This window comes from Delphinapterus leucas, chromosome 1, assembly GCF_059928025.1.
Source record: "Delphinapterus leucas isolate spDelLeu-1000000601 "Yukka" chromosome 1, BTC_Dleu_Yukka2, whole genome shotgun sequence".
NCBI lineage: Eukaryota > Metazoa > Chordata > Mammalia > Artiodactyla > Monodontidae > Delphinapterus > Delphinapterus leucas.
Window position 1 is genome coordinate 108666660 of NC_143129.1, and position 21601 is coordinate 108688260.

Here is a 21601-nt window from a genome sequence, read left to right on the forward strand (position 1 = left end):
TAAATTCAAAAGAAGACAGTTATCTAGGAAAAGAGGGATAAAAAAGCTAGAAGGCATATAGAAAAAGAAAAGCAAGATGACAGAAGTCCCTCCTTATCAGTAATTACTTTAAATGTAAATGGATTAAACTCTCCGAGGCACAGATTGGTAGAATGGAGAAAAGCACACATCCACCTATATGTTGTCTGCAAGACACTCATTTTTTCATTTTATTTTTTTGAATTTTATTTATTTTTTTATACAGCAGGTTCTTATTAGTCATTAATTTTATACACATCAGTGTATACATGTCAATCCCAATAGCACAATTCATCAAACCACCATCCCCATCCCCCTGCGGCTTTCCCCCCTTGGTGCCCATACGTTTGTTCTCTACATTTGTGTCTCAACTTCTGTCCTGGAAACCGGTTCATCTGTACCATTTTTCTAGGTTCCACATACATGTGTTAATATACGATATTTGTTTTTCTCTTTCTGACTTCACTCTGTATGACAGTCTCTAGATCCATCCACGTCTCAACAAATGACCCAATTTCGTTCCTTTTTATGGCTGAGTAATATTCCATTGTATATATGTACCACAACTTCTTTATCCATTCGTGTATGGATGGGCATTTAGGTTGCTTCCGTGACCTGGCTATTGTAAATAGTGCTGCAATGAACATTGGGGTGCATGTGTCTTTTTGAATTATGGTTTTCTCTGCAGTAGTGGGATTGCTGGGTCATATGGTAATTCTATTTTTAGTTTTTTAAGGAACCTCCACACTGTTCTCCATAGTGGCTGTATCAATTTACATTCCCACCAACAGTGCAAGAGGGTTGCCTTTTCTCCACACCCTCTCCAGCATTTGTTGTTTGTAGATTTTCTGATGATGCCCATTCTAACTGGTGTGAGGTGATACCTCATTGTAGTTTTGATTTACATTTCTCTAATAATTAGTGATGTTGAGTAGCTTTTCATGTGCTTCTTGGCCATCTGTATGTCTTCTTTGGAGAAATGTCTATTTAGGTCTTCTGCGTATTTTTGGATTGGGTTGTTGATTTCTTTAATGTTGAGCTGCATGAGCTGTTTATATATTTTGAAGATTCATCTTTTTTTTTTTTTTTTTTTTGCGGTATGTGGGCCTCTCACTGTTGTGGCCTCTCCCGTTGTGGAGCACAGGCTCTGGACGTGCAGGCTCAGCGGCCATGGCTCATGGGCCTAGCCGCTCCGCGGCATGTGGGATCTTCCTGGACCGGGGCACGAACCCGTGTCCCCTGCATCGGCAGGCGGACTCTCAACCACTGCGCCACCAGGGAAGCCCTGGAGATTAATCCTTTGTCCGTTGATTCGTTTGCAAATATTTTCTCCCATTCTGAGGGTTGTCTTTTCGTCTTGTTTATGGTTTCCTTTGGTGTGAAAAAGCTTTTAAGTTTCATTAGGTCCCATTTGTTTATTTTTGTTTCTATTTCCATTACTCTAGGAGGTGGATCAAAAAGGATCTTGCTGTGATTTATGTCAAAGAGTGTTCTTCCTATGTTTTCCTCTAAGAGTTTCATAGTGTCCAGTCTTACATTTAGGTCTCGAATCCATTTTGAGTTTATTTTTGTGTATGGTGCTAGGGAATGTTCTAATTTCATTCTTTTACATGTAGCTGTCCAGTTTTCCCAGCACCACTTATTGAAGAGACTGTCTTTTCTCCATTGTGTATCCTTGCCTCCTTTGTCATAGATTAGTTGACCACAGGTGCGTGGGTTTACCTCTGGGATTTCTATCTTGTTCCACTGATCTATGTTTCTGTTTTTGTGCCAATACCATATTGTCTTGATTACTGTAGCTTTGTAGTATAGTCTGAAGTCAGGGAGTCTGATTCCTCCAGCTCCGTTCTTTTCCCTCAAGACTGCTTTGGCTATTCGGGGTCTTTTGTGTCTCCATATAAATTTTAAGACTTTTTATTCTAGGTCTGTAAAAAATGCCATTGGTAATTTGATAGGGATTGCATTGAACCTGTAGATTGCTTTGGGTAGTATAGTCATTTTCACAATATTGATTCTTCCAATCCAAGAACATGGTATATGTCTCCATCTGTTGGTATCACCTTTCTTTCATCAGTGTCTTATAGTTTTCTGCATACAGGTCTTTTGTCTCCCTAGGTAGGTTTATTCCTAGGTATTTTATTCTTTTTGTTGCACTGGTAAATGGGAGTGTTTCCTTAATTTCTCTTTCAGATTTTTCATCATTAGTGTATAGGAATGCAAGAGATTTCTGTGCATTAATTTTGCATCCTGCAACTATACCAAATTCATTGATTAGCTCTACTAGTTTTCTGGTGGCATCTTTAGGATTCTCTATGTATAGTATCATGTCATCTGCAAACAGTGACAGTTTTACTTCTTCTTTTCCAACTTGTATTCCTTTTATTTCTTTTTCTTCTCTGATTGCCGTGGCTAGGACTTCCAAAACTATGTTGAATAAGAGTGGTGAAAGTGGACATCCTTGTCTTGTTCCTGATCTTAGAGGAAATGCTTTCAGTTTTTCACCATTGAGAATGATGTTTGCTGTGGGTTTGTCATATATGGCCTTTATTATGTTGAGGTAGGTTCCCTCTATGTCCACTTTCTGGAGATAAAATAGACTTTAAAGAATGTTACAAGAGACAAGGAAGGACACTACATAATGATCAAGGGATCAATCCAAGAAGAAGATATAGCAATTATAAATATATATGCACCTAACATACGAGCACCTCAGTACATAAGGCAACTGCTAACAGCTATAAAAGACGAAACTGACAGTAACACAATAATAGTGGGGGACTTTAACACCTCACTGACACCAATGGACGGATCATCCAAAATGAAAATAAGGAAACAGAAGCTTTAAATGACACAATAGACCAGATAGATTTAATTGATATTATAGGACATTCCATCCAAAAACAGCAGATTACACTTTCTTCTCAAGTGCGCACGAACGTTCTCCAGGATAGATCACATCCTGGGTCACAAATCAAGCCTCAGTAAATTTAAGAAAACTGAAATCATATCAAGCATCTGACCACAACGCTATGAGATTAGAAATGAATTACAGGGAAAAAAAATGTAAAAAACACAAACACATGGAGGCTAAACAATACGTTACTAAATAACCAAGAGATCACTGAAGAAATAAAAAAATACGTAGAGACAAATGACAATGAAAACACGACGATCTGGGACTTCCCTGGTGGCACAGTGGTTAAGAATCCGCCTGCCAATGCAGGGCACACAGGTTCGAGCCCTGGTCCGGGAAGATCCCACATGCTGCAGAGCAACTAAGCCCGTGCACCACAACTACCAAAGTCTGTGTGCCTAGAGCTCGTGCTCCACAACAAGAGAAGCCCCCACACTGAGAAGCCCATGCACCGCAATGAAGAGTAGCCCCCGCTCGCCACAACTAGAGAACGCCCACACACAGTAACGAACACCCAATGCAGCCAAAACTAAAACAAACAAACAAACAAACATGACGATCCAAAACCTATGGGATGCATCAAAAGCAGTTCTAAGAGGGAAGTTTATAGCTATACAAGCCTACCTCAAGAAACAAGAAAAATCTCAAATAAACAATCTAACCTTACACCTAAAGGAACTAGAGAAAGAAGAACAAACAAAACCCAAAGTTAGCAGAAGGAAAGAACTCATAAAGATCAGAGGAGAAATAAATGGAATAGAAACAAGAGAATACAATAGCAAAGATCAATAAAACTAAAAGCTGGTTCTTTGAGAAGATAAACAAAATTGATAAACCATTAGCCAGGCTCATCAAGAAAAAGAGGGAGAGGACTCAAATTGAGAAAATTAGAAATGAAAAAGGAGAAGTTACAACAGACAGCGGAGAAATACAAAGCATCCTAAGAGACTACTACCAGCAACTGTATGCCAATAAAATGGACAACCTGGAAGAAACGGACAAATTCTTAGAAAGGTATAACCTTCCAAGACTGAACCAGGAAGAAATAGAAAATATGAACAGACCAATGACAAGTAATGAAATTGAAACTGTGATTAAAAATCTTCCAACAAATAAAAGTCCAGGACCAGATGGCTTCACAGGTGAATTCTATCAAACATTTAGAGAACAGCTAACACCCATCCTTCTCAAACTCTTCCAAAAAATTGCAGAGGAAGGAACACTCCCAAACTCATTCTATGAGGTCACCATCACCCTGATACCAAAACCAGAGACAAAGATACTACAAAAAAAGAAAATTACAGACCAATATCACTGATGAATTTAGATACAAAAATCCTCAACAAAATACCAGCAAACAGAATCCAACAACACATTAAAAGGATCATATACCATGATCAAGTGGGATTTATCCCAGGGATGCAAAGATTCTTCAATATACACAAATCAATCAATGTGATACACTATATTAACAAATTGAAGAATAAAATCCATATGATCATCTCAATACATGCAGAAAAAGCTTTTGACAAAATTCAACACCCGTTTATGATAAGAGACTCATTTTAGATCCAAACATACTAATAGATAAAAAAATGAAAGGATGGGAAAAGATAGTCCACGCAAATGGTAACTAAAAGGGAGCAGGGATAGCTATAGTAATATCAGGCAAATCGTACTTTAAATTTAAAAAGATTATGAGACAAAGACAGATAATATATATTAATATAAGGTTATTACAATATAGCAATAAGATATAACTATTACAAACACTTATACACCAAAGACAGACTTTCAAAATATATGAAGCAAAAACAGACAGTATTGAAGTGAAAAACAGACAGTTCTACAACAGTACTTGAAGACTTCAATAGTCTATTCTCAATAATATGTAGAACAACCAGAGAGAATATAAGTAAGAAAAGAGAGGACTCAACACAATAAACAAATCATATTTAATAGACATACACAGCTCACTCAACCCCAAAACAATATACATTCTTCTCAAGTGCACATTGGATATTTTCCAGGATAGACAATATGTTAGGCTACAAATTTAAGTCTCAATAAATTTTACAAGACAGATATCATATAAAGTACATTCTCCAACCACAATGAGATGAAGTAAGAAATCAACAACAAAAGGAAAACTGGAAAATTCACAAAATTGTGATATTTATTAAACAATACATTTAAAAATAACCAATGAATCAAAGAAGAATTCACAAGGGAAATTAGAAACTACTTAGAAATGAATGAAAACAAAAACACAACTTACGAAAACTTACAGGACTCAGCAAAAACAATGTTTAGGGGGTAATTTATAGCTATAAATGCTTACATTAAAAAACAAGGAAGATCTCAAGTCAATAACCTAACTTTAAAACATAAGGAAAAAGAAGAACAGAATAAACCCAAAGCTAGCAGAAGGAATAATAAAGATTACAGTAAAGATCAACAAAATAGAGAACAGAAAAACAATGAAGAATATCAATGAAATGAAAAATTGGTTCTTCAAAAAAATAAACAAAATTGACAAATCTTTAGCTAGGTGGTCAAAAAAAGAGGACTCAGTATTACCAATATCAGAAATATAAGTAGGAATATTACTATCAATTCTACAGAAATAAAAAAAGATCATAAGAAAGTACAATGAATAATTATATACCAACAAGTTGGATAATCTAGATGAAATGGACAAATTCCTAGAAACACAAAACCTACAAAGACTCTATCATGAAGAAATAATCTAAACAGACCTATAAGTAGTAAGGAGATTGAATGTGAAATCAAAAATCTCCCAACTAAGAAAAGCCTTGAACCTGCTTGCTTTATTGATGAATTCTACCAAACACATAAAAAAGAACTAATACCAATCCTCCTCAAATGTTTCCAAAAAATTAAGGAGAGAATACTGCCTAATACTGTAAGACCAGCATTAACCTGATACGAAACCCAGACACTACAAGAAAAGAAAACTACAGACAAATATCTGTTATGAGCACTGATGCAAAAATCCTCAACACAATACTAACAATCCAAATTCAGCAGCATAGTAAAAGGATTAAACACAGTGACCAAGGGGAACTTATTCCTGGAATGCAATGAAAATTGATCAATGTTATGTGCAATATCAACAGAATGAAAGAAAAAATAACACATGAGCATCTCAATTGATGCAGAAAAAACATTTGACATAATTCAACACCCTATCATGATAAACACTCTCAACAAATTAGGAACAGAAGGAAACTACCTTCACATAATAAAAGCCTTATATGAAAAACCTACAGCTAACATACTTAATGGTGAAAGATTGAAAGCTTTTCCTCTATGCTCAGAACAAGAAAAGGATGCCCCTCTCACCACTTCTATTCAACATAATACTGGAAGTTCAAGCCAGAGCAATTAGGCAAGAAAAAGAAATAAAAGACATCCAAGTTGGAAAGGAAGAAGTAAAATTATCTATTGGTAGATGATACGATCTTATACACAGAACACCCTAAAGATTTCACATAATAAAACTATTAGAACTGATAAATGAAATCAGAAAAGTAGAGGATGAAATTCAACACACAAAAGTCAGTTGCATTCCTATATGTGAACAATGAACAGTCTGAAAAGAAAATTACAAAAACAATTTCATTTACAATAGTATCAAAAAGAATAAAATACTTAGGAATTAACCAAGGAGGTGAAAGACTTGTACAATTAAAATTACAAAACACTGATGAAAAGAATTGAAGAAAATGTAAATAAATAAAAACATATTACACGTTCATGGATTAGAAGACTTAATATTGTTAAAGTGTCAATATTACCCAATGCAATACAATCCCTAGCAAAATCCCAATGACATTTTTTGCTGAAACAGAAAAACCCATCCTAAAATTCATATGAAATCTCAACGGACCCTGAACAGCCAAAACAATCTTGAAAATGAACAAAACTGGAGGACCCTCACTTCCTGATTTCAAATCTATTACAAAGCTACAGTAATAAAAACTGTGATTTTGCATATGACATATAGACCAATGGAATAGAATTAAGAGCCCAGAAATAAATCCTCATATATATGGTCAAATGATTTTGACAAGGGTGCCAAGATCATTCAGTGGGGGGAAAGGACAGTCCTTTTAACAAATGGTGCTGAGAAAACTGGATATCCACATGCAAAAGAATGAAGTTGGACCCACAGCTAGCACCATATATAAAAATTAACTCAAAATGGACCAAAGACCTAAATTAAGACCTAAAAAAATAAAACTCTTAGAAGGAAACATAGAACAAAAGCTTCACAACATAGAACCAAAGCTTCACAACATTGGATTTGGTAATAATTTCTTAAATATGACACCAAAGGTATAGGCAACAAAAGAAAAAATAGACAAACTGGACTTCATGAAAATTATAATGTTCTGTGCATCCAAAGACACTCTCAACAGAGTAAAAAGGAAACCCACAGAATGGGAGAGAATATTTGCAAATCACATACCTTGATAAGGGATCAATATCCAGAATATATGGAAAAGTCCTAAAACTCAACAACTACATAAAAACAACCCTATTAAAAAATGGGTAAAGGAAATAAATAGACATTTCTCCAAAGAAGCTATATGACTAGACAACAAGCACATGAAAAGATTATCAGCATCACTGATCATTAGGGAAATGCAAATCAAAACTACAATGAGATACCACCTCACACTCAATAGGATGGCTACTGTTAAAAACCAGAAAACAAGTGTTTACAAGGATGTGGATAAATTGGAACACTTGAGCGCTGTTGGTGGGAATGTAATATGGTATAGCTGCTGTAGAAATCAGTATGGTTGGTCCTCAAAAAATTAAAATCAGAATTACCATATTATCAGCAATTCCACTTGTGCATGTATACTCAAAATAACTTAAAGCAGGGTCTCAAAGAGATATTTGTACACCCGCATGATCATAGCAGCATCATTCACAACAGCTAAAATGTGGAAACAAACCAAGTGGCCATCAACAGATGAATGGATAAGCAAAATGTGCTATGTACATACAATGGAATATTATTCAGCCTTACAAAGGAAGGAAATTCTGCAATATGCTGCAACATGGATGAACCTTGAGGACATTATGCTAAGTGAAACAAACCAGTCATAAAAAGACAAATACTATATGATTTCACTTACATGAGGTACTTAGAGAAGGCAAAATCACAGACACAGAAAGTAGAATACTGATTGCCAAGAGTTGGGGGGAGAGGAGAATAGGGAGTTATTGTGTACTCTAATGAGTACAGAGATTCAGTTCTACAAGATGAGAAGAATTATGAGGATAAATGGTGGTGATGGTTGCACAACAATGTTAATGTATTTAATACCACTGTACACTTAAAAATAGTTAAGATAACATAAATTATAACACCAATACTGATAATACGAACCACAATAAAAAGTTTGAAAAATATTAAATCACTTTAGAATTTTTTCTTAAAACATGAATATATTAAAATTAATTTTATGAATAAACAAGACTAAATGATGTTATAACCATAGATTTTCACAGAAGCTGACCCAACAATTATCAAGTAGGCCCTTGGACAGACCTATCATGCCAATTCTCTGCAGCAGTTCAGTATTTGAGATATCAAATATAATATCTTCCTAGAATTTCTGCCATTTTCAAATTAAACTTTGAAGGATTTATCAGGGATAAACTCATCTGAAAAATATTTTTTATCTTCTGAGTCAGTAGTTCCATTTTTGAGACTCTATTATAAAATAATATTCTAAAATAAGAAAAAAATAGTTTACAATAAAGTTTACTGAAAATTAATTATAATCCTAAAAAACAGAAAAGTCAAATAGCAATAATTCTGTAAAACGAAGCTATTAAAAATTGTTTACGTGTGTTTGTGTATATGTGTACTATAAACATGTAAGTATGCAAAGATGCAGAGAAACTGGTCTAAAAGACATAAACTAAGATTGTAACAATGATTCTAGGGTGGGAGACTTTCTAAAACTTCATTTACATTCATTTTTTGGGTGTATGATTCTGAGGTTTTTTAATACATGCATAGATTCATAAAACTCCCATCACAATAAGGATACAGAATGATTCCTTCACTCTCAAGACCCCTCATGTTAATCCTTTACAGCAGCAGTCCCCAACCTTTTTGGCACCAGGGACTGGTTTCGTGGAAGACACTTTTTCCACGGACGGGGGTGGGGGGGATGGTTTCGGGATGATTCAAGCACATTACATTTATTGTGCACTTTATTTCTATTATTATTACATTGTAATATATAATGCAATAATTATACAACTCACCATAATGCTGACAGGAGGTGCAGCTCAGGTGGTAATGCAAGCAATGGGGAGTGGCTGTAAATACAGATGAAGCTTTGCTCGCTCACCTGCTGCCCACCTCCTGCTGTGCGGCCCGGTTTCTAACAGGTACCGTTCCGTGGCCCGGGGGTTGGGGACACTTGCTTTATAGTCAACTCTCCACCCTTCCCAACACCTGGCAACCAATAAAATGATCTTCATCCTATAGCTTTTGACTTTATTGAGAATGTCAAAGAAATAGAATTGTATACAACATTTTGCAATTGGCTTCTTTCCATTAGCATAAAGCCTTGTAGATTCACCCATGTTTTCGCCTGAATCAATAGATTATTCCTTGTTATTACTGAGTAGTATTCCATTGTATTGAGGTACCATAGTTTACCCATTTACTCATTGAAAGACACTGGGTAGTTTCCAGTTTTTGGCAATTATGAATATACCTACTATAAACATTTGTAGTAGGTTTTAGTGTAAAGATAAGTTTTCATTTGTCTAGAATAAATATCTAAGACTGCTGGGTCATATGTTAAGTGTATAAGAAGATGTTAAGTTGTTTTAGTAGTTTTACTACTTTGCATTATCCCCAGCAATATATGAGAAAACCAGTTGTTTCACATCCTGGGTAGCATTTGCTATTGTCAGATCTTCCTTCCTCCCTTCCTTTCTACCTCTCTCTCTCAGTATTCTAACAAGAATGCAGTAGTATTTCACTGTACATTTAATTTGCATTTTCCTAATGATGAATCAAGTTCAACATATTTTCATATGCTTATTTGCCATTTGTATATCTTTTCTGATGAAGTATCTATTCAAGTATTTGTCCATTAAAAAAACTGGATTACTTTCTTATTGATGAATTTTGAGAATTCTTTATATATGCTGGGTAAAAGTTCTTTGCTGGATATGTGATTTACAAATATTTTCTCCCAGTTTATAGCTTGTCTTTTCATTCTCTTAATAATGTCTTTCATAGAGCATACATTTTTAATTTTGATGAATTCCAATTTATCAATTTTTCCCTTATATTGTTTTGGTTTTATATGTAAGAACTCTTGCCTAACCTAAGGTCATGAAGATTTTCTCCCATGTTTTCTTCTGAGTTTTAATATCTTTTTATTTTATATTTAAATATATGATTCACTTTGAATTAATTTTTATATAGGTATATACTGCAGCTCCATCTTTTTGCATATGGATGTCCAATTGTTCCAGCATTACTCATTCAAAAACTATTCTTTCTCCATTCTGAATTGGTTTTGTACCTTTGTTAAAAATCAGTTGACCATATTTGCCAGGTCTATTTCTAGACCCTATATTTTGTTCCTTTCATCTATGTGTCTATTATTTTGTTGATACCTCACTGTCTTGATTACTATAGGTTTATAGTAAGTCTTAAGATATGGTAGCATAAATCCACTAACTTTGTTCTCTTTCAAACTTGTTTTGCCTATTCTAGTTTCTTTGCCTTTCCATTACAAAATTCAAAATCAGCTATCTATGCGCACAAAAAATTTTTACTGGGATTTTGATTGGAAATGTACTAAATCGAGAGATCTGTTTAAGGTGAACTGACATCCTAAATATATTGAGACTTACAATCCACAGAAATGGTATTTCTTTCCATTTATTTAGGTCTTTCTTTAACATTTTGTAGTTTTCGGCATACAAATATTCCACATATTTTGTTTTATTTACATCTATGTCTTATCTCTTTGGAGCTTTGTAAATAGCAGTATTTTTAAAATTTTAGCTTCTAATTGTTCATTGCTAGTACAGTTGACCCTTGAACAACGTGAGGATTGGTGGCAACAACCCCTCCTTGAAGTCAAAAATCTGTGAATAACTTTGCAGTCTGCCCTTCATATCTGCAGTTCTGTATCCACCAATTCAACCAACCGCAGACTGTGTAGTATTACACAAACTAAAAAAAATGCGAGGATAAATGGACCCACACAGTTCAAACCAGTGTTGTTCAAGAGTCAACTATATATAGAAATACAACTGATGTGGATGTTAACCTTGCATCCTGTGACCTTGCTCGCTCATTAATTTTAAGGTATTTTTGTAGATTCTTTGGGATTTCCTACATAGACAGGAAACAGGGATAGCTTTGTTTCCTCCTGATTGAAATGGGCTTTTTATATGATATTAAATAGGAGTGATGACAGCAGATATTCTTGCTCTGTTCCCAATCTTACAGGAGAGAATTAAGTGTTTCACCATTAAGATATATTATCCATAGGATTTTTTGGGAAGATGCCCTTCATCAGGTTCATGAAGTTCCCTTCTATTTCTAGTTGGCTAAGAGTTTTCATCATGAGAAAATGTTGAATTTTATCAAAAGCTTTTTCTGCATCTATTGATATGATCATGTAGGTTTTTCTGGGTTTTGGTATGCTAATATGGTAGATTACAATGATTTTTTTTTTTTCTGAATGTTGAACCAGCCTTCCATTCTCAGGATAAACCTCTCCTTTCCTTTACTAACCTTTAATATCTGTGAGGTCTCTAGTGATACACCCTTACTCACTCTTGATACAGGTTATCTGTGTTTTCTCTCTCTCTTTTTTTTTTACTTCATCACACTGGCTAGAGGTTTATAAATTTTACTGATCTTTTCAAAGAAGTAGATTTAGATTTCACTGATTTTCTCTACTAATATTCTCTTTTCAAATTCCAATTTCTTTCAATTATGCTTTTTATTATCTCCATCTTTCTGTTTCTTATGGGTTAATTTTGCTCTTCTTTTCCTAGTTTCTTAAGGTGGAAGTTTAGATTACTGATTTTTTTAAGTTTTCTTCTAATGTATGCATTTAATGCTATAAAGCTCTATGAACTGCTCTAGCTGCATTCCACAAATTCAGATATATTGTGTTTTCATTTTCATTGTTTAAAATATTTTAAATTTCCCTTGAGACTTACTCATTGATCCATGGATTATTTAAAAGTGTGTTGTTTACACAACATTGTAAAGCAATTATACTCCAATAAAGATATTTTTTTTTAAAGTGTGTTGTTTCACTTCCAAATATTTGGGGGATTTCCAGATATCTTTCCGTTAATGTTTCTAGTTTAATTCCATTATGGTCAGAAAACATACTACAGCTGACCCTTGAACAACATGGGTTTGAACAGTGCAGGTGCAGTTATATGCAGATTTTTTTCAATAAATACATACAGTACTAAACGATACGTGGTTGGTTAAATCCACTGATGTGGAACTGCAGATATAGAGGGCCCACTATGGGACTTGAGCATCTGTAGATCTTCTACAGTGGGTCCTGGAACCAATCATCCATGGATACCAAGGGACAACTGTATACATGGTTTTAATTCTTTGAAATGTGATAAGGCTGATTTTATGGTATATCTGATTTTATGGTATATCTTGGTGAATATTTCAGGTGTACTGAAGAAGAATGTATATTCTGTTGTTGGTCCAGTGGTTAAGACTCTGCAATTCCACTGCAGTGGGCATAGGTTCCATCCTTGGTTGGGGAACTAAGATCCTACATGCCAAGTAGCACGGCCAAAATTTTTTTAAAAAGAGAAAAAAAAAAGTTCGTTGACAGTGCTGTTCAGGTGAGTTCTATATCCTTGCTGAATTTTTAATCTACTTATTCTATCAATTACAGAAAAGAGTAGTGCTGACATCTCCAACTATAATTTTGTATTAATTTCTTTCTCCTTTCAGACCTCTTCACTTTTGCTTCACATATTTTGAAATTACTTTGTTAGGTACATATCACATTTAGAACTGTTATGTTTTCTTGGCGAATTGAGCCTTTTATCACTACACAATTTTCTATTTTATCCCCGGTAATTTTCTTTGTTCTAAAGTCTACTTTGTTTGATACTTATATTGCCACTCCAGCTTTCTTTTGATTATTGTTTGCCTGGTACATCTTTTTCCATGCTTTTATACTTGACCTATCTACATCTTTATATTTAACATGGACTTCTTAAAGACAGTATATCTGCGTCTTGTTTTTTTAAATTCAATCTCACAATTTCAATTTTTATTTGGTGTGTTTAGAACAGTTACATCTAAATTAGTATCTGAGATGCCTGAATTTAAGCACACACCCCTTTACTAGTTTTCTCTTTGTCTCCTCTATTTTTCATTTCTGTTTCCCCTTTCCAGCCTTCTTTTAAATATACGAATATTTTCAGAATTCTATAATATTTTATTTGTTAGCATATTACTGTATCTGTATAGTTTTTTTAGTGGTTGTTCTAGGGATTATAATATACATACAGTAGTCCCCCCTTATCTGTAGTTTCGCTTTCCACAGTTTCAGTTACCCACACTCAACTGTAATATGAAAATATTAAATTCCACAAATAAACAATTAATAAGTTTTAAATATCATGCCATTCTGAGTAGCATGATTAAACCCTGAGGAAAACTCTTTCCTGCCCAGGATGTGAATCATCCCTTTGCCCAGCATATCCACACTGTATATGCTACCTGCCATTAGTCACTTAGCAGCCATCTCAGTTATCAGATTGACTGTCATGGTACAGCAGTGCTTGTGTACAAGCAACTCTTAATTTACTAAATAATGGCCCCAGAGTACAAGAGTAGTGATGCTGGCCATTTGGATATTCTCTTACTGTGCCTAACTTATAAATTAAACTTCATCATAGGTATGTATGTATGTATAGAAAAAAACATAGTATTTATTGGGTTTGGTACTATCCACAGTTTCAGGAATCCAGTTGGGATCTTAGAACATATAATCTGTGGATAAAGGGGACCAACTGTTTTTAAATTTTCATAGTTTACTCAGAATTAGATTTTTCCACCTGAAGTGAAATGTACAAACTTTACAAGATTATACCATTCTTATTTTACATTGTAATCATCCAAGGTATTACATCAACATACAATGAAAACCTCACTAGACAATTCTATTCTTTCTTTCAACGGTCATAAATATTACAAAAATCTTAAAAGAATAAATATAGTCCATGGTATGTAACCAAATATTTACTGTTTTTGTTGCTCTTCATCCCTGAGGCTTAAATTTCCCTCTTATTTCTCTTTTGCCTGAAGAACTTTATCATTTATTTTAGAACAAGTCTGCTCATGACAAGTTCTCTAAATTGCCCTTAATCTAAGAATGTCTTTATATATCCTAAAGAATATTATTGCTGGACATAAAATTCTAGGTTGACAATTTTTCTCTTTCAGCACTTAAAAAAAAAAACAGTTCTTCGGTCTTCTAACCTTCACAGTTTTTGATTTTCTGATGAGAAATCTGCAGTAAAATTTAATCTTTGTTCCTCTATATACAATGTGTTATTTATCTCTGGCTGCTTTCAAGATTTTATCCTCTTTAAGCTTGTTGAATTTGTAAATTTATTTCCTTCACAAATTTGCAAAGTTATCAGTCATAATTCCTTCAAATATTTTTTGTACCAGTCTCATTCTCCTCTTCTCTGGTACTCTGATGACATAAATGCTAGACCTTCTGATATTGTTCAACAGGTCTCTGAGGCTCTGTTCACTTTTTTTCCAAATCTTTTTTTCTCTCTATTACTCAGACTGAATAATTTCTATTGCTCTATATTTGAAGTTTATATTTGTGTGTTAGCTACATTCTGCTATTAAACCCATCCAAACTATCTATTTTTTATTTGGTCTTGTGCTTCTGGTCTCACAGTTTCTCCTTCACTTTGTTTTTTGTTTTTTTTTACTCTTCACTTTTAACTCAAGATCAAGAGAGCGTCTCCTCTTAACCAATCTTCAAGCAAATAATATCTCTAGTGGAAAAGAGTCTACAGAATCACTCTTAGCTTGATAATGTCAAAAAGTAATGATCAAAACTGAAATGGCAAGAGTACTAAAGGAGAGAGCATTGTAAAATGATCCAGAAGTAATGTGATTCTAATTATAGTATTTGCCACTAACTTTTCCATGTCTTTGTTTCCTCATCTATTAAAATAAAGAAAGCTGAGCTAGTAATGTTTAAGGTTCTTTTCAGCATTCATATTCTAAATATATATTATGTTTACTTATAAAAACATAATTAACATCTTACTCTTTCAATCTGCTTTTCCATTTCTTTATGCTGGTCAAGGTGAATTTTCTTTGCCTTTTCAAAAGCTAAACAAATTTTCTCATGCTCTGTATTGATATTGGTTTCTAGACTTCTAACCTTTTCATTCTTTTCCTAGAAATACAAAAACACTTTAAAAGAACATAATTAAGAAAGAGTTTTACATAAAAGTACATTAGTAAAGCATAAAATTTATCATACTCTAGGCTTCAAAGAATCATAGTAGTTAATATGTCAACTTCAAAAATATTTAAATATTTATAAAAAAGAGAAAGTGTTTTTTTAAAAATTGTATCAAAATGATAAGATTGTTTAAAAATGCTACAAAGCATATCAAAGAACTACTACCATTTCCTTCAATTCTACTAAAATAAAAATGAGGAACTTTAGATAACAACTTGCCATATTAACTTAAAAATATATAACTTAAAAATATAGAAATAAAAATTGAGTAATCTGAAGTTTGGTAGAATTTATATTTTCCTATATGGTACATTTTAGAATAATGATACTAAAACAAACATGCTGTTACAAATTAAGTTCCTTAAAGCCACAGTAAATCTGTATCAAAAAAAGGTAATTTTTACCATAAGTTCCTGTTCTAGTTCCGCATTTTTTGCAGCAATAGAGGAATAAGCAACAATTTTTTCTTCTAGCTGTTTCTCTAGAGTTAAAAGTTGAGAACATTTCTTTGTCATCTGAAAACACATTGAAATAAATAAAAAATTATTTTTAAAAAATAAGTGACAATTCAGAAGAAAAACAGTGAAGGGAAGACCAGAAATATGACATAGCTTATTCCATCTGTGTGATACGTAAGTATTTATTTCAGATCCCTATGTTCAAATAGGATTGCCCCTGAACCCATTTCATAAAAGTAGCTATTAAAGACTGAAATTAGTACAATAAAATGTTAACAGTAGTAATTTCTTGTGGTAGAACTATCAATGTTTTATTTTCTTCTTTGTCCCTTTTTGTATTTTCAACGAGACTGTGCTAATATTTTAATTTTTAAAAAGTTATTCATCTCAGTACTTGGCAATTTTCTAAGTAAGCTGATGGCTATAGTTATAGACTGACTAAATCTCCTTTCCATTACTTATTTAAGTTCCTATCCCACAGGTCTTTTCCCTAGTCTTGGCTACAGACTTTAAGATGAAAATCAGACATTTAAAAAGTACCCTCAGATAGCTGCAGCCTCTGGTTTGAAGGGTGAGTAGAGCATATACACACGTGGACCTGGTCCACAATTACCTAATTCTGTTCTGTCCTCAGTGGAAATGACGATCAGATATTCATAAAACATACTTTATCCCCTTTTCAGAATGTAATCCATAAGATATGTGCATCAGATTCACATGTAATTGTTTAAAAATGCAGATTCCTTTGCATTACTCCATACGTACTGAATCAGAATCACTGGAATAGGACCCAAAACGTGCATGTTCAACAGGCTTTCCAGGTGGTTCTACTGTTTGCTAAAGTTTGAAATCCTCTATTACTACCCCTTTTTTTCCAATTACATAATCCAAATTTTTTACTTGTAAATATGTATTAGCCATATTAACTCATACTTGGAAGAAATAATAGAATGCAGTACAGTTTGTTTCACCAAATTTAGCCACTACAGTATTTTCCTACTTTTAACATATACTAAAACAGAGAAGTTTCCAAATATAATTTTAAAAGAAGTTATAACTCATGAGGTACCATTAATTTTTTTTTAGTATATAAATCTGGACTTTAACATACAAGTTTTACAAAAACCCTACAACACTATTTTCTTCTCTCAAAATCCAGTACATATAAATAGCTAATTCAAGCTTACTTCACTTTCAAGTTTGCTAGAGTTTGAAGCTTTCTCTAGCAGCTCCTCTTGAATCAGCTGAAACTGACTAGTTCTGTGGGCCATGTTAACCTTCAAGTCAGAATTCTCAGCTTCTATCTGCATCAACTTATCACGTAATTCTTCTATTCCAGAAGCAAGTCTTTGCCTTTCTCTTTCATATTGCTTGTTCACAGTATGTTGATTTTGATCTTTTATACTTTCTGTTAATAAACATAAAAGGAAAATTGTTCTGTATAAAACTTAAAGAATAAAAACCCATTTCAATATTGAAAGATTTAATCATAAGTTTAGTTTCTGATCTAAAGAATACTAAAGCGGATGGAGAATAAAACATACATTAAGGAAAATATAATGAAGGAACATGGTAAGCAAGGTACTTCCTATTATTAAATACATAACAAAGTAGGAATAAGGTCTTCTGACTCACTTTTCTTTTTTTCCACAAAGAGCCCGTCTCCATCTTTAAAAGTCCCATTGTTTGGATATAAATAATTGTTTGAAAAAAAAAACCCAAAACACACAAACATTGTCCTGTCTCCTTAAACCAAAGTTTATCATAAATTTATTTGGATAACTTGAGATCATTAATAATATTTGCTACTGTATATAGATGTAGGTTCAAAAGCCAAAAACAGAGAATCCTTCTTATTCCAAACGAGCTGATGAGAACTCAGTAATGCTTTTTAAAAACATTGAAGGTTATCAGAGGTAGTTGTTTGAATATACCTTTTCTTCATTATAAATGTACACACCTATGCCCACTCAAAAGTAAACAAGCTTTCAGGAGTGCTTTAAAGTAGATGCATAGGGACTTCCCTGGTGGCGCAGTGGATAAGAATCCAACTGCTAATGCATGGAACAGAGGTTCAATCCCTGGTCCGGGAAGATCCCATATGCCGTGGAGCAACTAAGCCCATGCACCACAACTACTGAGCCTGCGCTCTAGAGCCCACGAGCCACAACTACTGTGCTCTAGAGCCCACGAGCCACAACTACTGAACCCACATGCTGCAACTACTGAAGCCCATGCTCTGCAACAAGAGAAGCCACTGCAATGAGAAGCCCATGCACCGCAATGAAGACTAGACCCCGCTCAACACAACTAGAGAAAGCTCGCGCACAGCAACGAAGATCCAACACAGCCATAAATTAATTAAAAAAATAAATAAAGTAGATGCATAATGTAGATGACTGCCTGAGAATACACAGATGTGGAAACAAGTACAGATGTACTATGTCTTCAAGGACTGCATAAGTAGCCATTTCCCATCAATTCTCCATATCCCTAATAATTCAATTTCTAAGTAATCTATCATTGTCTCTGTTTTTCTGTGACATTAGAGAATATATGATATATACTATCACCACCTCTAATAACTAGAATTCCCTCTGCTGATCTCATCATTCTCTTCTGTATTCCCTCTAATTACTTAGATATCTAATTTTCTCTGCTGTCATTTCTGCTACTGGCAGCCCATTGTACTTGAAGATAGAGCATGATAAGTTAAAGATGCATATGTTAACCACTAGGGCAACCACTAAAAAAAAAGAGGTATAATTAATTACTCAATTGAGGACATTAAAAAAATGGAATACTATAATTCATTCAAAAGAAGGCAAGAAAGATGAACAAAGGGCAATAGAATAGAAAGCAAACAAATACCAAGATGGTAGATTTAAACCCCAAAAGATCGATAATTACATTAAATGTAAGTAACCTAAACATTCCAGTAAAAGAGTAAAAATCACTGGTTATTAAAGCGAGAACCAATTATATGCTTTCTATTAGAAATTCACTTATATATAAAGATACAGGTTTAAAAGGATGGAAAAAGTTTTACCAGGCAAACACTAATCAACAAAAAGTTGCAGTGATTAACTATCAGATTATGACAGTTGAGAGGAAAAAATAGCATTGTCTAGTGAGGTTTTCAATGTATGCTGGTATAATACACTGGACAATTACAATATAAAATATGGATGGTAAAGAGACCTATAACCTTGTAAAGTTTCTACATTTCACTTCAAGTGGAAAAAATCTTAATTCTGAGTAAACTATAAACTATCAGAAAGAAATTTACTCCATCAGTCTGGAAGGACGTCGTTGTTGAGCTATCAAGAAAAACTACCCTGACTTCCAGTTCTTTGACAAAACCTCAGATGTGTGGCCTTCTGGCCAAGTGCCTGTGATTTCATATTGTTGGAGCGCTCACTGTCTCCCTAGGAGTTGCAACTTTCTGTAAGTTTGCTGTGGCTGAACCAAGAAAGAAGGCATATGCAGATTTCTATAGAAATTATGATTCCATAAAACATTTTGAAGAGATGTGAGGAAGGTTGGTATCTTTCAGAGTGCAAAGTGATTTGGGGATATAAAGAATTTCTTTGGGTTGAGTTCCATGGAAGTTTGTCACTTACCTGTGTTCCTGAACTATGAAACTATGAACTATGAATATCTGGGCTAAGGAATAGTTTCTCTTGATAAATAAACAATTAACCAATTTAAAAAAAAGAGAAATTTAGAGAACAACCCCATTTACAATTGAGTCAAAAAGAATAAAATACTTAGGAATAAATATAACCAAGTAGGTAAAAGATCGGTATACTGAAAACTACAAGATGTTGATGAAAGAAACTGAAGACACAAATAAATGGAAAGACATCTCATCCTCATGGATTAGAAGAATTAACATTGTAAAACTGTCCATACTACCCAAAGTGACCTACTGACTCAATTCAACCCCTATCAAAATTCCAATGGCATTTTTCACAGAAATTAACAAACAATCCTAAATATTTATATGGAACCACAAACGAGAAAGAAGAACAAAACTGGAGGCATTACACTTCCTGGTTTCAAACTATATTACAAAGTTATAGTAATCAGAAAAAGTATGGTACTGGCATAAAAACAGACACATAGATCAATGGAACAAAATAGAAAGACTATAAATAAATATATGTATATATGGTCAATTAATTTACAACAAAGGAGTGAAGAGTATTCCATGGGGAAAGGATAGTCCCTTCAATAAATGGTGTCGGGAAAACTGGACAGCAACATACAAAAAAATGAAACTGGACCATTATCTTACACCATACACAAAAATTAACTTAAAATGGATTAAAGACATGAACATAACACCTAAAGCCATAAAACTACTAGGGAAAAAAAAAACAAAAACAGACTGTAAGCTATTAGACATCAGTCTCAGCAATGATTTTTTTTTGTTTTGGATTTTACACCAAAAGCAAAAACAAATGTGTGGGACTACATCAAACTAAAAATCTCCTGTATAGCAAAAGAAACCATCAATAAAATGAAAAGTCAACCTATGGAATGGGAGAAAATATTTCTAAATCATGTATCTGATAAGAGGTTAATGTTCAAAATATATTTAAAAATTCATATAACTCAACAGCAAAAAAAAAAAAAAAAAAAAGGGAAAAGGATCTGAATAGACATGTTTCCAGACAAGACACCAATGGCCAACAAGGTACATGAAAAGGTGCTTAACAACACTAATCATGGAAATCTAATCAAAACCACAATGAGATATCACCTCACACATGTTAGAAATGCTATTATCAAAAAGACAAGAAATAACAAGGGTTGACAAGAATGTGGAAAAAACGGAACCCTGGTGCCCAGCCAGCAGGAATGTAAACTGGTACAGCTACTGTGGAAAACAGTATGGGGGTTTCTCAAAAATTAAAAACAGAACTACCATATGACCCAGCAATTCCACTTCTGGGTATTTTTCTGAAGAAAACAAAATATTAATTAGAAAAGATATCTGCACTCCCATGTTCATTGCAGCATTATTTACAATAGCCAAAATATGGTAGCAACCTAAGTGCCCATCAATTGATAAATGGATAAAGAATATGAATATGTAAAATGTATTTATACAATAGAATATTAGTCAGCCATGAAACAGAACGAAATCCTGCCATTTGAAACAACACTGATTGATCTAGATGGTATTATGCTAAGTGAAATAAGCTAGACAAAGACAAATACTGTATGATTTCATTTATATATGGAATCTAAAAAACAAAACAAATGAAGAAACATAACAAAACAGAAACAGACTCATAGATACAGAGAACAAACTGGTGGTTGCAGTTGGGGAAGGGGAAGGAGGAGGAGATAAATAAAATAGGTGAGAGAGATTAAGAGGCACAAACTTTCAGTTACAAAATAAATGAGTCATGGGGATGAAAGGTACAGTATGGGGAATACAGTCAATAATATTGTAATAACATTGTATGGTGACAGATGGTAACTAGACTTATTGTGCTGATTTTGTAATGTCGAATCTTTATGTTGTGCACCTGGAACTAACAGTGTTGTAGGTCAATTATACTTTAATGATAAAGAAAGAAAGAAAAAGAAAGGAAGAAAGGGAAATATTCAAA

The 21601-nt window shown here is 33.7% G+C and overlaps 1 protein-coding gene and 1 pseudogene across 7 annotated transcripts in view; one reads left to right on the forward strand and one right to left on the reverse strand.

Moving 5' to 3' along the window:
• Positions 1-21601, reverse strand: part of CCDC18 (coiled-coil domain containing 18) — a 165163-nt gene that overhangs the window by 113145 nt on the left and 30417 nt on the right. For all 7 annotated transcript variants that reach the window (XM_089919455.1, XM_089919450.1, XM_089919464.1 and 4 more), the window contains 3 exons: positions 17162-17382; positions 15921-16031; positions 15316-15447 (listed from right to left, as the gene is read on the reverse strand). In XM_089919455.1, coding sequence (XP_089775581.1) covers positions 15316-15447; positions 15921-16031; positions 17162-17382 — 464 coding nt within the window. The remainder of the gene's footprint in view (positions 1-15315; positions 15448-15920; positions 16032-17161; positions 17383-21601) is intronic.
• Positions 17501-20616, forward strand: LOC149750707 (cytochrome c oxidase subunit 6C pseudogene; annotated as a pseudogene).